The following is a 14,537-nucleotide window of genomic DNA, read 5'->3' on the forward strand; positions in this document are numbered from 1 at the left end:
TTCTCTGCAACGAACAACCTAAATCTGAATCTTTGTCTACTCTTTAACGTGCCCTCTGAAATAGAAAGCGTTTGACTGTAATTGCCGTGTTCTTTCTTGCTTTACATTTTGTAGAGATTGAAAATTCCGAAACTTCGATATCCATCTACGATAAAAAACAAATTTTATTGTGTTTTTATTTTCTTTATGTGTGCGTATGTGATTGAACACTATCTACTTCAAAGCAAAGAACGATGTACACGCATCTACAGCTATTAACCTGTTTTCTAAAAAAGCAGTGGTTTTTTGCAATAAGTTGTGATGCTGTTTCGGCCTATTTGCACAATAGAACTTTTTCAATGATAACAAAGACGCGTGCACAAAGTCTTTTTGTTTATAAATTTGATATTAGGTATATAAATATATATAGGTAAATAGTTTTATATATATATATATAGGATACTTCGGATTGAGACCCTTTTACTTTTGTTACTTTGTTCTTTCTTAGAAAGACAGAACTTCAAAAATTAGTTGCTGGCAAACAATCCTTCCTTCTCTTGTCATATTCTAAAACTATTTTCCTTCGCTCTTGGAATTTGTATTTGATTATGTTATTTCTGCATTTTTTCTGTTCTCCTTCCCTTTTGTGAGTTTTGAAATTTCGTATTTTTTTTCGTATTCGTTTTTTTCGTATTCATTGACGGGCTGTAGTTGCAGTTCTAAATTGTCCTAAAATAAAGAAAACATTGAGTTATGTGAATACAGAAATTCGGTATTGAGAAGAATTCAAAGGTACTCCCTGTCTTTACGTCAATTTTTTTTAATGTCTTTACAATTTTAATTTTATCTCAGAAGTTTTAGTTGCAGTTCGTTGTTTCGGGGTCACCAATGTTGACCACTTGCTTATAAGATCGATTTGACAATAGTGAATTCACAAACTTTGGTTTCAGCGGTAAATTAGCATGGAAACATGAACTAAAGTTAGAAATCAAATCATGCAAAAGTCAAATTAAGAAATGTTGAAATATTGAAGCTTGAGCTTCAACAACTTAATTGTTCCTGTAAACAATGCTATGGGTATTTGCAAAACTGCTAATTGCAAGTACTGAGAGAGGCATTTCTGAAGTTAATAGCCGATTAGGCTTTCTTTGGTTTCGTAAATTAGATACTGTATCCGTTGAAAAGGGCAATTTTGAAGCAAATCTGAATTTAATTTGAGCCTACAACTCTAATCTTAAAACATGAGTCGTAAAAATGCGTAACAAAATGGACTATATATCGATTTTTTGGACATTGTAATGTGATCATAATGTGCGACGATAGCCGTTGCGCGTCTATGTACATTTTATCACACGTTACCCGTCGTGTGAACCAAACAAAGTGTGATCACAAGTCGCCGGGGTCTGGAACCTCAACCTGTGAAGCAATACCCAACTTCAATCCCTGAAACCAAAGTTAAGAAAACAATCGCTACTGATTTTTTCATAAAGATCTAAAATGATCTGAAATTTTTGCCAAACAAAGAACAAAGAAAACTTTAAATGCAGACAAACAGCTTAAATTAATTCGTTATAGACAACATTTACATTTGTACATTACGTTTTAATTTGTGTAACTACAGAAAACAGAATCAGGAAGCAGTTATGCAGTCAGCCTTGGAACAATAAATTTTTCCATTCTCTCATAACTTTGCAGTTTTACTAAGTTTTATACTAATCGAAAAGTCAGTGAGTTTTACGATTCATTCAGAGCATTATGAGAGAAGCAAATAAACAAGCCAAATCCAATTTTAAACGTCGTGTTGCAATAATGTTTTGATAGTTAATTGCTACTACAGCCCTCGAAATTCAGGAAAAAAGGAAAGTTTAAGGAAAAAGAACCAGCATTGGCTCGAAGGCATTGAAGTGTATAGCTAAAACTAAAGCTGATCTACTTAGTTTAACCCCCCCCCCCCGCACATCACTCAGTGAGAATGATATTTTTAAACCTGGAGTTCAAAAGACAATTTGACACAGGGTAACTTGCTTTATATTTAAACAGAACTGTAATAGGGGATCTTGTAAATCAAAGAACGCAAAATTGGAGCTAAAAACAGGCTAGATCACTCAAAAGTTGAAGTTACAGTTGGAGTGGGAGGGGGGGGGGGGGGGTGGAGAAGGGGTAAAATTGAACATTTAATTATGTATAATATCAAGTTGTTGATGGTTTTAATTGAACTAAGATTGTATTGTGAGTCCTGTTCCGTCAGTGGGTGTAATAATTCGTCAGTAGATTATCCAAATTTGGCTTTGAGAACTTGGACTTCCTTTGATGAGAGCCATTTGCGTTCGTTCGTGGCTCTCACGTACGCATAGTACCTCCCTGTTTCTGAAATAAGTAACAAACAATGGCATTTCACGTTTGAAGAGTTATTATTCGAAGCTGCTCGGGAAAAAAGTGACACACGAAAAATGCCCAATTACAAGAAAAATCGTGTATTTTCAATCCTTAATCTCGTGGTTTTTCGCGTGATTCACACGAAAAATCGTGTGAAAAAACCCCGATTTTTCTGTAATAAACATAATTTTTCGCGTAAAAATCAAATGACTTCTCATTTTTTTAAACATTTTTGGTTTGTTTGCGCATGAGATGTATGTTTGTGTATTGCGATCAGCTTCTGTACAATATCCCGCCTCAATTTAACAAACCTGTTGGGGTTTTTGAAAAAATAACCGTTAAGACATTAAACTCACCACAGCAGGTACCGCTTTTCAGCAAGGCAAATTTAGCTACTAATATGCGTCCAATTTATTTTAATATCTGAATGCATGATTCGAGCGCTCACATTAATTAATAATAATAATAATAATAATAATAACTTTGGTTCCTGCGTAATCGCAGCGGAACATCATTAGGCTAAAGCGGCCTGTTCTCAGCTGCCCCTTTTTCCTATTATATTAGACACGCTTTGAGTAATTTTTTCTGAATGCGCCATTACGTATAGGTTTTGAGACTTCTGATGTAGTCACTACATAAGAAAAGTTGCATTTTAAAACTTTCACGTGCATGTTTTAAGGCGGCTAAAATTGGATTAGTTACGTATCTCAGTGGCCAGAATAATCAACAGATGAGAATTAAAGTGAGTCATTTCTTCCAGATGACAAGTCTTAATCAGCATTGAATTGGTCAAACTACAGGTTTTGCATCAATATTGCATCAAAGCTCGGCTCATGTCTGTTTTCAGACTTGGCAGGTCTTGAATCAATTCCTAAGATTTTTACAAATCTTGACCAAGCTTTGCCAAGTCTTTAATTGAATCTTAAGATTACTGAACGACTATATGTAAGATACTGGACTAATACTCACTGGGGTCCTGGGTCATTCCGTCGAACCTCTCCAGAGACGCTGGGTCGACTGCCTCCTTTGGTTTGACCTGCAGCACCTGCTTATTCGTCAGGTCCACCGAAGTGTTCCTCTGCAGATTAACTTGCTGGGGCTGAAAAGAGACAAATTGTGAACACAAGTTCAGTGACTGAATCGAAAACCATAATTGAAACATACCCGGCAGATTGCCGGAAAATAGCCGCCGTTGATTCCAATAAGCACGATTGGGATTGAAAGAATAGAAGATATTGAAAAAAAAAAGATTTTTGTAGAAAAACATTTTTTTAAGTCCGATTTATTTTGATGGCATTTCATAGTTGAAGATAACGTACTTCTGTTTCTTAGAGAGAGGCTACAGGGGCTACTATCAATACCAATAAGCATTAGAGATGGTAACTAAGACTTATAGTAACGACGTTCAAATAGCGGGCATCTAAAATTGGGCTTTATGGGTTTATCCCGTTTCTACTTCTGACTTCAATTTTTTATACTGACTCTGTTCATTTTGAATTGCTTTGCTGAGCAACTGATGTTCAAAATCACTTTTAGCAGAATGAGAGAAGAGAGAAACTAGTCTAGAGAAGTCAAAAAGATATCACGCAAAATGTTGAAAAAGCGGCAAAATGAGGTAAAGCGAAAAATTTTTTTATTCGACGAAGTAAAAAACATAGCCGGAAGAATTCCGGAAGCGACTCGAAGCGTAAAAACTTGACAAAAACCCTAATTGCAGCTGAAACTATTACCTTTTTTTAAAAACATAAACTCATTACCCCCCCCCCCCCCCCCCCCGGTCTGATCTAAAAATTGGTGAAATTTAAACCACTGTCACCAAGAGAAACAAAATGCCGCAAAAATATTTATTATTGAAAACGTTTGGTAAGGATAAGTGCAAAATAATTAGGATAGTCAAAACACTGATAGTCTCAAAAAGCTGACAGGGCTATCAATTGCCCTCAAATAATTCATGATTCTAATCTCAAAAACATCGCTAAAGCAAACGGCAGATAATAATAACTTAGAAACTAAATTAATTTTTTCAAAAAATAATGCTCAAAGTTAAGAATCCAAAAACTACTGCAGTTAGATTTCTCATCACCGCAATTAAGACAAAAACAACATATACTTTTTTCTTCTTGTATATATGCTAGACAACATCATTTCAAACTAATTCAAAAATTATAATAATCATAGAAAAGCAACCGAGTAATATTTAAAGGCAAAAAAATGTTTAAGAACAATACCAAGGTCGGAAAAAAATACAATAAAAAGTAATAAAGAGCTTTTCTGGAAAACGCTTTCTAGTAAGCTCTTAGTACTGCCTTATGTTGAATGAAATCAATTGCAACCCAAAGAAATGAAAATCTAGGAAAAAGCCGAAATCATTCAATTTGTTAAAAAATGAAAAAAAATAAAACCAGTATAAATGTAGGTGCCAGGACAGAGCTAGAATGATACAAGCTAGAAGGTTAACAATATGAACACAATGTAAGGAACACCGTAACAAAGTCTAATTCTTGATTTTTGAATGTTCAAATCAAAGTTTAAAACTTTGAAAGTTTAAAAATCAAATTTAAAAAAAAAAGAAAAACTAACACCATTTCATTTTTCAGCATTCAAGACATAAAAAATACAACGATACATCCGAGACAAAAATCTATCCTCCTGAACAGATCAAAAAAAGAAAAAGCAGAAATCAAACATACGAAAAATTGAAACGTTTTGCAAAAAAAGGTCAAAAAATTTTTAGGACTGCATTTATAAAAGAAATTTAACTAATTTTCAAAAAATTTAACGCTAAAAAATTATTGACGTTTTTATTGAAACGAAATTAAAGCCCCTCATGTTGCACAAAAAGAATATTTCTAGTAATTAAAACCAAAATACAGACAAAAATCTGAGAAAAATAGGAAAAAAACTACCAAAATCGGATTAGCATATGTACAATTTTATAAAACAAAATTACATCGAGGTAAAAAGAGGCATCCAGTATATGAATTGTCAACGGGAAGTTGTCATATTGACTGATTTTTGACAAAAAGACGGCTAAAAGATCCAAAAATGAAGAAAATAATAGGAAAAAAGCCAAAAATTAATTAAAAAATCAAGAAATTTATGCCAATTTTGAACTTGAAACGCGTTTTCAGGCTCTGCAAAACACTGTGCTATTAATTTCCAAGGTTTGCATTTCAATAGAGCATCGAATAAAAATCATATCTACAAAAAACCAAATTACAAGCAAAAAAAATGGGCCACTTAGACGAAAAAACGGCTAAAAACGGTTATCTATATGTGCCATTCAGTCAAAAACTACTTTTCAAAGTCAAAAAGTCATTCACTAAACGCAGCGCATGATCAAAAAACTTCTCTCGCTCAGAAAAAATTAGTTCACACGGCAATTTTTCTCACTTTCGCTTTTAGGTCAAAACAGCATCTGAACGAATAGTACTTCCGGTAAAAAAAAAAACCTTAAGAAAACCAATACTCCTCTTCGAGTCGTAAAAAAAATAGGAGCGCTATAATAGCCGGCTGAGAAGATGAGGCGGCTATTAATCATTGTCATTTAACAGAGGCTCCTAAAAATCAATCGTATTGAAGCTTATAAAAAGTCAGCCTATGTAATAAGTGAAGGAGAATTGCGTTCATAATGAGCCATTAAAAAACCTGTTTTGAAGATGTATACAGAATATCGTTTGCACTACTGATGAAATGTACCTCTAAAAAGACTTGATAGATATTAACAAGCAAAACCAATTAAGCGCTCTGTATTTAATTAAGCAAATGTTTTACTCACTATCAAAGGCTGCCGTTACCGCAGAATTTTCCCATATCGGCCTTTCAGCTTCTTTTTCTCTTGGAATTTAAATTGAAGACCTGTGCTCTTATCATTTTCAATCGGTTGAATTCCCCTTTTTATTACGTTAATCGGATCAAGCATCAATAATTTCAAGGAGGCTTATCACTGAACTCTAACATTCTGTTGTTGAAGTTGCGTTCTTGACGTCAATTGAGGTCATAAGTGGCCGATAAATTTTTCCAGCGCTCTTAAAAGCTCTTATTTGAGAATTCAAAATCAAAACAAACTAAATAGGGGGTTAACCGAGCTGGATAATGATCAAACATTTTTCCCCAAATGACCCAATCTTCATAAAAAATTCTTGCATTGCAATTTATCGCAAGTTGAGTAATCGTTGAGTGTCTTTTTCTAAAACCAAGCTGCCTACTAAAATCTTCTGAAGAAGGTTTTCGAACTGCTGATAAGCTAATCGCTCAAATAGCAGTGATAAAGAACTTAGAATAGCCATAGGTCTGTAGTTGGTTACGTCTGATTTGCTTCAGATTTTAAAGTTTGGACGCACATGGACATTTTCAAGCATTTTTGGAAACTGGCACCTGTTTATACAGCTGCTAACAATGAACAAAATATAATTAGATATGTGTGGGAATCAAAACTTCAATTTTTTTTTACCTAATTCGTCCGAGGACTACAAACAGCTGTTAATGTTTTTATTCTCATCTTCATCTAACTTTTTGTTATATTGTATATCGCTCAGGAGGAAAGTTCTCGATTCTAAGTCAATATAAACTTGCTCGCGTTATCTTTCATAAACACAGTCGAAAAATGTTCGTTGAAAATTTCCGCTATATCTTTATAGCCAAAAATGTACTATCCCTTGTATTTTAGTTTATCAGGAAATGCTGGTGTTTTGCTCATGTGATTCATTAGTTTATACGCGTCACCTGAAAACCATGTTTTGCTAGAGTCACTAAATTTTTGATGGTCTTAGTCTAAGGACGACAATTGGTGATTCAAATTTTTTTTTTCTTTCTTGGATCCTATTTCAGCTGTTCTCAGCTCGTATCAAGATCAATATTTAAAAATGACATAAAAATAGGGGCACTTTCCTCCTGGAGGTGGCTAACGGGTTGCATTTTTACAAACTGCATGGCATTTCGCATTAAAAAGACCCATGATGTCCTCCATTGAACTTTCTGAACAAGGAAAACCAAAGAGACATATAAACTGTTGCCAATTCGCTTTGAAAAAAAATTATTCTCCGCAGATATAAAAATTAAAAAATATATGCATGTTTTATTTAAAATTTCGCTCAGTTGCTATTATTGAAAAACACAGGTTATTAAGCAGAGCTTAGTTCAATTCTTAGTGATATTGGTAATAAAAAATAGCTAATAACATGAACCCTTCGCCTTGAAAATTGTTTGTCTCACCTTAGTATTGCATAAATGTCGACCCTCAAAAGACGATCCGAGCTGACGTGGTTGTAAAGGTGCAGCAGACACTTGCACAGATGTTTTGGCTTCCGATTTTTTCGCCTCTTTATAAAAATCACGTTTGTCCAACTTCTGTTCATAAGACGTGATAATGTTTTCGGTATGCTGGTCCTTTTTATACAGCAAAAGAAAGTTTTCAGCGTAAATTTTGTAAGCTATTTCTTTGTCTAATGATTTCCATTCTTCGAGCGAAAGCATAAATTTTGATCGCTCCCTTTTCGAATATATTGGACTTTCTGGTGTTATGGGTCTGGAGTCACTAATTGTTGAATCGATCGCACCCATTTATTTGAACTTTTCTCAACTTTAAATCTCCAAATTGTAAAATTTGACGGTCAAATCTGATTACTGTAAGAGCCTTTTACGAACAGACTAATAACTTTTCAAGCTGCTTTATGATTAGCAGCGTCGTATTAAATTCTCATGCAGAAAAAATTCTAAATTATAATTAGTTGACAAACAAACCATTTTACATTTTGATTGTTCAGAAGTTGTTCACTTAAGCGACGGCGGGTGACTGCACTTTACTATTTGCGCGGTGGTAAGTCCTATTAAGAAAGCTAATCACAAAATATATTCTATTTATATGAATTTGGTAACACAATAACAATGGCATAAGAGTACATTGCGTGCAAAGTTTGACGAATAACGACAACAAGAATGCAAAAATAACCATAATTCACTCAACTTCCGATAAAGTGTTATAAACTAAACTCGGTTGAAAAACAGCGATGAGAGGGGAGGGGGGGGGACTAATAGTTTTTTGTCATAATTGAAATTCTAGTTCCCTCCACAATTTTTGACTGCACGCTTTCAATGCAAAAAGTACTGACGCACGTTCACTTTAAGTTCTCATCAGCAAACTATTTACTGACTAAAAACGCACCGTTTTAACCAATAACGATTTGAGCGCAGTCAGTAAATTTACGCGAACTCTTAGGACAACTTTTCATAACTAACTCAATTATTTTTGTAATTGAAAAGTCTGATTGGACTCGAATTTCAATAATGTTGGCCTTCATGTGTTATGAGAGTTCACGCGAATACTATTTTGATCAAAACACCACTGAAAACATCTGACCTAATAAGGAAAAAAGTGAGAATTCAAATTTCTCAAAACGATGGAAAAATAACAAAACATCAGGAATACGAACATCCTGGAAAAATACCCTTAAGGAACAGCTGGTGATTTTTGCGCTCTCAGTATACGTTAATATCTGGCAAATTAGACAAATATATTTTAGATCAGCAATTTGTAGGAAACATATGTTATTTGAAACAATTCATAAAAACTAATCACTTTTTACCTGCAAAGGGCATTGAAAAAAAAAACATACCGACATAACAGAAGCACACAAATGAATGACAAGAAATTTTCACACAGCAAAATATCCCTTATCTACTCCACAGGAAAATGCCTGTGAGAGTAAAAATGATGTGGCCAAAAAATCATCCAGAGCGGCAACGGAAACCATGATGGTCGCTCGGCAAGTTCCCAATCTTCACTCAAATTTTTGTTAAATAAAACAAGAGAAAGGGCTCAATTTAAGGAATTGCTAAGCCTAGAAAAAAATGATCACAAACTTTTCTGATAATGATACTGCAATCGGTATTCTGTTTTCACTCAAACAGATTTTAACGAATTCTTAAACGTTCAAACTATACCTATGGATCTAACGAGACATTTGAAGGCGTACTACTTTCAGCTGTTCCATGACATAAAGGTTGACATCCTCCAAAGGAATGCGCCTTTGAAAACACAAGCGCACAAAATATCTGTTTTTGCCATCCTGAGCTCAAACTGGTCAGATTTGTCACGATATAAGTCAAAATCAAAAGATTGTGAAGGCAAAGAAAGACATCCCAAAAAATATCTTGAAAATTCCTATTTTCTGATACCAACTCCTCTTTTGTGTTTGCTACCTGAAGCCACGCCAAACAATAGACAATTTTAATTGAATACATAACCTACAAATCAAACCAAAAAGTCAAAAATTTGGAAAAAGAATTGTAAAAGTAACTTTTACAAATTGGCTATTTCAAATTAAGAAAACTTCGTTAAAATCCTATGAAGCTTGCAGAGAAAAGTTGATAAATGACAGAGCGAATGATAGCATGGCAGACCGGCATCAGTCAAGATGTTCTTCGACATGTTGGTAAATGTAAGGAATGCCAAGAAAACAGGCCGAGACTGGGGAAAAACTATCTATGTGGCCAGAAGGAGAAGTTTGGGAAAGACTCCAAATGGACTGGGGTTAAGGACCAACGTAATATCTTAGTAATAGTAGACGCGGTATCAGGCTTGATAGAATTTTTCCCTGCGCGAAATAGAACCTCACAAACAGTGAAGGTGTACTTGAGTCAAATCGTTGCAAGATTTGGGATACCAAAAACGTTAGTATCAGACAATGGTCCCGAGTTTGTAAGCGGTGACCTAAAACAGTGGTGTGAATCACTGGAAATTAAAAAGATGGAGTCGCCCATCTACCATCCAAGAGCAGATGGACTTGCCGAGCTGGCGGTCCAAACAGTGAAACGGGCTATTCAAGCCTGGAGTCCCAATCTGAATGTTTCATTTGGCGCTTTCCTACAGCGGGCTCTGATGACACACCAAAACACTCCCAAGACGCGGGGCAAAACTCCTTTGGAACTAATGCTAGGACGGAAAGTGAGACTTCCAGCAGTCGCTGACTTTGATCTGTGCAAATCAGTCCTCTTCAAACCAACGAGCACATCATCAAGTTCCAGCTACCTTCATTACACGCAATGGAATGAACACTTCATTCACCCAGCCAGAGAATTCAAACAAGACAGTGCTTTTAGTGACAAAGTGCACGGCTGGAACCTGATGACATCAAGATTGAACCTACTGATCAGCTATCTACTGTTTCACAGTCTGAGAACAGTAGGGACAATATAGACGTGGCATCACCTAACTCCAATGAAGAAACTTTAGTAACTGAAAAAGAACAATCTTCAGGGGCTACAAGAACTTCAACAAGAAAGAAAAAGAACAGCAAAAAAGATTTGGAGAAGCTAACCCTACAAACCTGCTAAAAAAGGAGGGATCATGTGATGTATCGCGAAGATCAAAACTTAGAGTTTAAGTTAAAACTTCGATATAAACAAAACTTCCTTCCCTGTTGGTGAAGTAAACTTATTTAATGTTTACTAATTCGAACACAATCGTCGCTTCAAATTTGTTCACAACACAATATTATCGGTGTATATAAACCATAAATTTGTGCGTATAACTCGACCTTCCCACCATCAGTGATGGCCATAAACCAACTCGATGTTCCTTCCTGCAGATATCAATGACACGTTCTCAGGTTAGGAGAACGTGTTAAGTGCAGAAAACTGTACTAATACTTGCCATATACGGCAAGGGGAAAAGTTGTTCATACTTAAGGTGTAGATGAACCAATATCAGTTTATCTATATCTAGATGGTTCTGTTAATTTCCATAGTGATAGCAACTATCAATACCTGTGAATTTTTGTACTTAGAGGCCATTTTGAATTCAATTATTAAAATAATAAAATTCTTGTTACTCGTGCTCGAGACCACGACATGCTTTTTCACCGCAATGTGTTTCTACCTTGATGATATGAAAAGGTAAAAAATAATCTAAATAAAAAAATTGCGCAAACGATATCAAAGATAAAATCAAAATAGCTCAAAACATTAAAATCCTGCATCAAATGAAACAAAAAAACTCAGAAATTGTCTCAGTTATACACGTGGTCTAAACGGAAAGTATTAATTTTGGAGATGACCACGTGAAAAAAAGTAAGCATAAGCCAAAAATGTGGATAAATACAGAATATTTCAAACTGCCCCCAAATAAGGAAATCATCCAATTATTTAACGCCCACAGATGAAATTCTTACGTAGAGTACCAATTGAGACAACCTAACATTCCGTGGTTTACTTTATAAAGACAAAAAATAAATTAATAACACAAAATTATAAACTGAATATAAACAAAAACAGAACACAAAAACAAATCACTCCTAATAAATTTATAAATTCTATTTCTTTACGTGTGCAAAGGCTCAACTTCGGACACAATGGCTCTTTGTTTGTCAATCACCTGTGTAATTAGTCTACTAATAAATGCGAGCAGTAGACTACAAATGCTTTCAAAGGCAGTTACATTGTTGATAAAATTCTTTTCGAAAACTTTATAGCTGTTTTTTAGTCTTATGCAAACTTATTTCACTCAATTAAAGGTAGGCTGCGTCGTCAGAATGAATCCACTATTGGTAAAACTAAAAATTGACGTACCTCATGTTGCCTGCCGTGCTCTTCAATACCAAAAAACTACATCAGATTAATAAACATAAACGACTAACGTCGGGCGAATTGCTCTCGAACGACCTGCGAGCAGTTCGCTTCGTCAGTACCTGGCCACGGTTTAGTGAAGCTAGCTTTAGCTTGATTCGACTCTGCGACTTTTAATTTTCTAGCGTTGTTAGTAAATAAATCAATTAAAAAACTGATATTCAAAAAAATTTGCAAAATATTGCAATTCTTAAAATAAAAGCTTCCAGATTTCGCAGTGAAAATTACAAAATAAATGAGGGTAATTTGGCTAAGGTTGCATATATCAAAAATGTAGCAGACATTTCCAGTGAGCGCAAAATGGCTGAATTTCTTGAAGATTGGGAGAAAATCAATTTGAATCAGCAAAAAATCGCTAGCTTTGCTGGAAAAAAGACGAACAAATAGCTCTTTTTTCAGTTAAAAAAGACGTGACACGCGATTGTTTTAGTGCCCTTTTTTTCACAAGTTTGAAAAGTAGGCAAAATACGCCGATTTTTACGCGGTTTTTCATTAAAAGAAAGATTTTTTTGAAATATCAGCCAAGATTTTAGCAGAAAAACACTCAGCCAAGCAAATCATCAATAATCATTTATCTATAAATGTAAGTCGAAAAATTTATAACAAAGACTCTTAACATATTGAAAGCAAATATTATAAAGTGACCACAGAAGAATGAACAAAAATGAAGAAAATTAGCTGAATGTTTACGAAATATTAACTTGTGATAACATCTCAAAAACACCAAGTTCCAAAAAAGCTGGAATTGAAGTTTACTGCATTTGACGCAGTTTCTGATGATAACATTCATATGTTCTGTCATAAACATTGACGGCCAACATTAACACAAAAGATTAGGACTACAGTTCCTCACACCATTACGTTAAGCGAAACAAAAGTAGAGAGAAACGAGAGCTCTTGTTTCGACCACTAAAGTAGAAACAAAAAAAATCTTATCCTCGGAAAATAAAGATTTTAACGTGACGCAACCACTAGACTAGAGAATCAAAGTCTTCATCTCTTTCCATTGAACCCAGAAACTATTATTTTTGTTTAATTTATCTTGAACTTCATAGAGAAAATTTTTTCCAAAAACTTTTTATCTCAACGAAAGCAAAAATACAATAGGAAACAAAAACAACCGGAACTTCAAACTTTTAGAAGTACGTTCTATATTAAAACATGCTTTCCTTTTTTATAAAGACATTTTGCACAAAATTTTTGAGGCCGTATATTTTGGTGACTTATTTAGACAAAAAAAATCCTTTCGTATGATCCATGCTTACCAAAAATAAATGAGTTATCTGTTGTGTATCTTAATTTCTTACAGAGAAATTTGCAAAATTCGTAACAATCCACAATATTTATTCTCGTTCTCTATTTTCATTTTTTTGTCTTGCACTTGTCTTATCTCTTAATTGTTTTTCAGCAATTAGGTTAAAAATGTACAAAAAAACAATTGGCACTGGTCTGAAGATAGATAACCTAGACAACTCAGACCAAGCACAACATTTGATGAAAATTCTCGCAAACTATGAGACTGCAAAAAATTTTGCAAATAAATTTTACTAGACATATGTGCAACATTACTTCAGTAATTCATAAGAACGAAGTATAGACTGCAAGAGTCACATTAGGGGGACTAAAAACAGTATCAAAGTAGTTCTAGTACCGCCGGTACCAAGTCAATTTAATAATAATAATAATATAATACGGCTCAAGGACAGAAACGCAAATGTGATTGCTATCAATAGTTTTTGCAGTTAATGTCCTGCTTAGAGCACTTTAGCTGAGTTAGCGATCAACCGTTAACTCAATCAGAATTTGTTGAACTGAAGATGAGACGAAATGTCGAAATAAAGATTAAGATTTATTCACTTCAATGTGAATTCTAAGTTCCCGTTGAATTCTAAGTTCCCGTTCTAAGTTTTGCACTTTGTTGGGTTATGGACTTTCGCAAGCGGAATAAGAAGCGTTTTTAACTAAGTAAAAGAATTAATTTCTCAAAAATGAGAGAATAACAAAATGATATTTTACAGTAGAATTTAGAGATTTACAGGAGAGATCTGATTATAAGATCAAGATGGTGATTTGAATTTGGGGATGAAAAAGGACTCAAAAATCAGTTGTATATATACCCATTATCAGTGTGAAAAAGTCAAGATACAAAACTAATCTTAGCACCGTGATTTATAGTGGGGGTCGCAAAGGTTACCCAATATGGTTTGCTTCTGCAAATCAGTCGCAAAGGGAACCATAAATGGAATGCATTTGCACTTTTCTGAGAGTTCATTCACACTTCCGGAGATATCATCATCATTTAATACATGCTGGGAAGATTTTACATCAATTAATCTAACTCTAATAATAGTTATCTAGATTCACCAATTTGAACCGAATATTGATTCTCAGCACCATTTCTTGACGATTCATTTATATAATTTCTTTGATCAAAATCAGATTGCTTGTCTTTCTAATCTAGTAAGTCAAACTTTCTTTCTAATTCTCACTAAGTTTAAGACTATAGTTTGATCGAAATTCCAACACCCCCACTCAGACTTGAGCTGATTGCGTAGAGT

General features: G+C 34.4%; 1 protein-coding gene across 1 annotated transcript in view; it reads right to left on the minus strand.

Moving 5' to 3' along the window:
* Nucleotides 1–2,097: 2,097 nt before the first annotated feature.
* LOC142352900 (protein dachsous-like) overlaps nt 2,098–14,537 on the minus strand; it is a 165,768-nt gene continuing 153,328 nt past the window's right edge. Inside the window, exons 39-40 of the mRNA XM_075405055.1 lie at nt 3,325–3,454; nt 2,098–2,346 (exon numbers count right to left, since the gene is read on the minus strand). Of these exons, the coding sequence (XP_075261170.1) occupies nt 2,252–2,346; nt 3,325–3,454 (225 nt within the window). The 3' untranslated portion in view covers nt 2,098–2,251. The remainder of the gene's footprint in view (nt 2,347–3,324; nt 3,455–14,537) is intronic.

Source organism: Convolutriloba macropyga, chromosome 14 (genome assembly GCF_964194025.1).
Source record: "Convolutriloba macropyga chromosome 14, txConMacr16.3, whole genome shotgun sequence".
Classification (NCBI taxonomy): Eukaryota; Metazoa; Xenacoelomorpha; order Acoela; family Convolutidae; genus Convolutriloba; species Convolutriloba macropyga.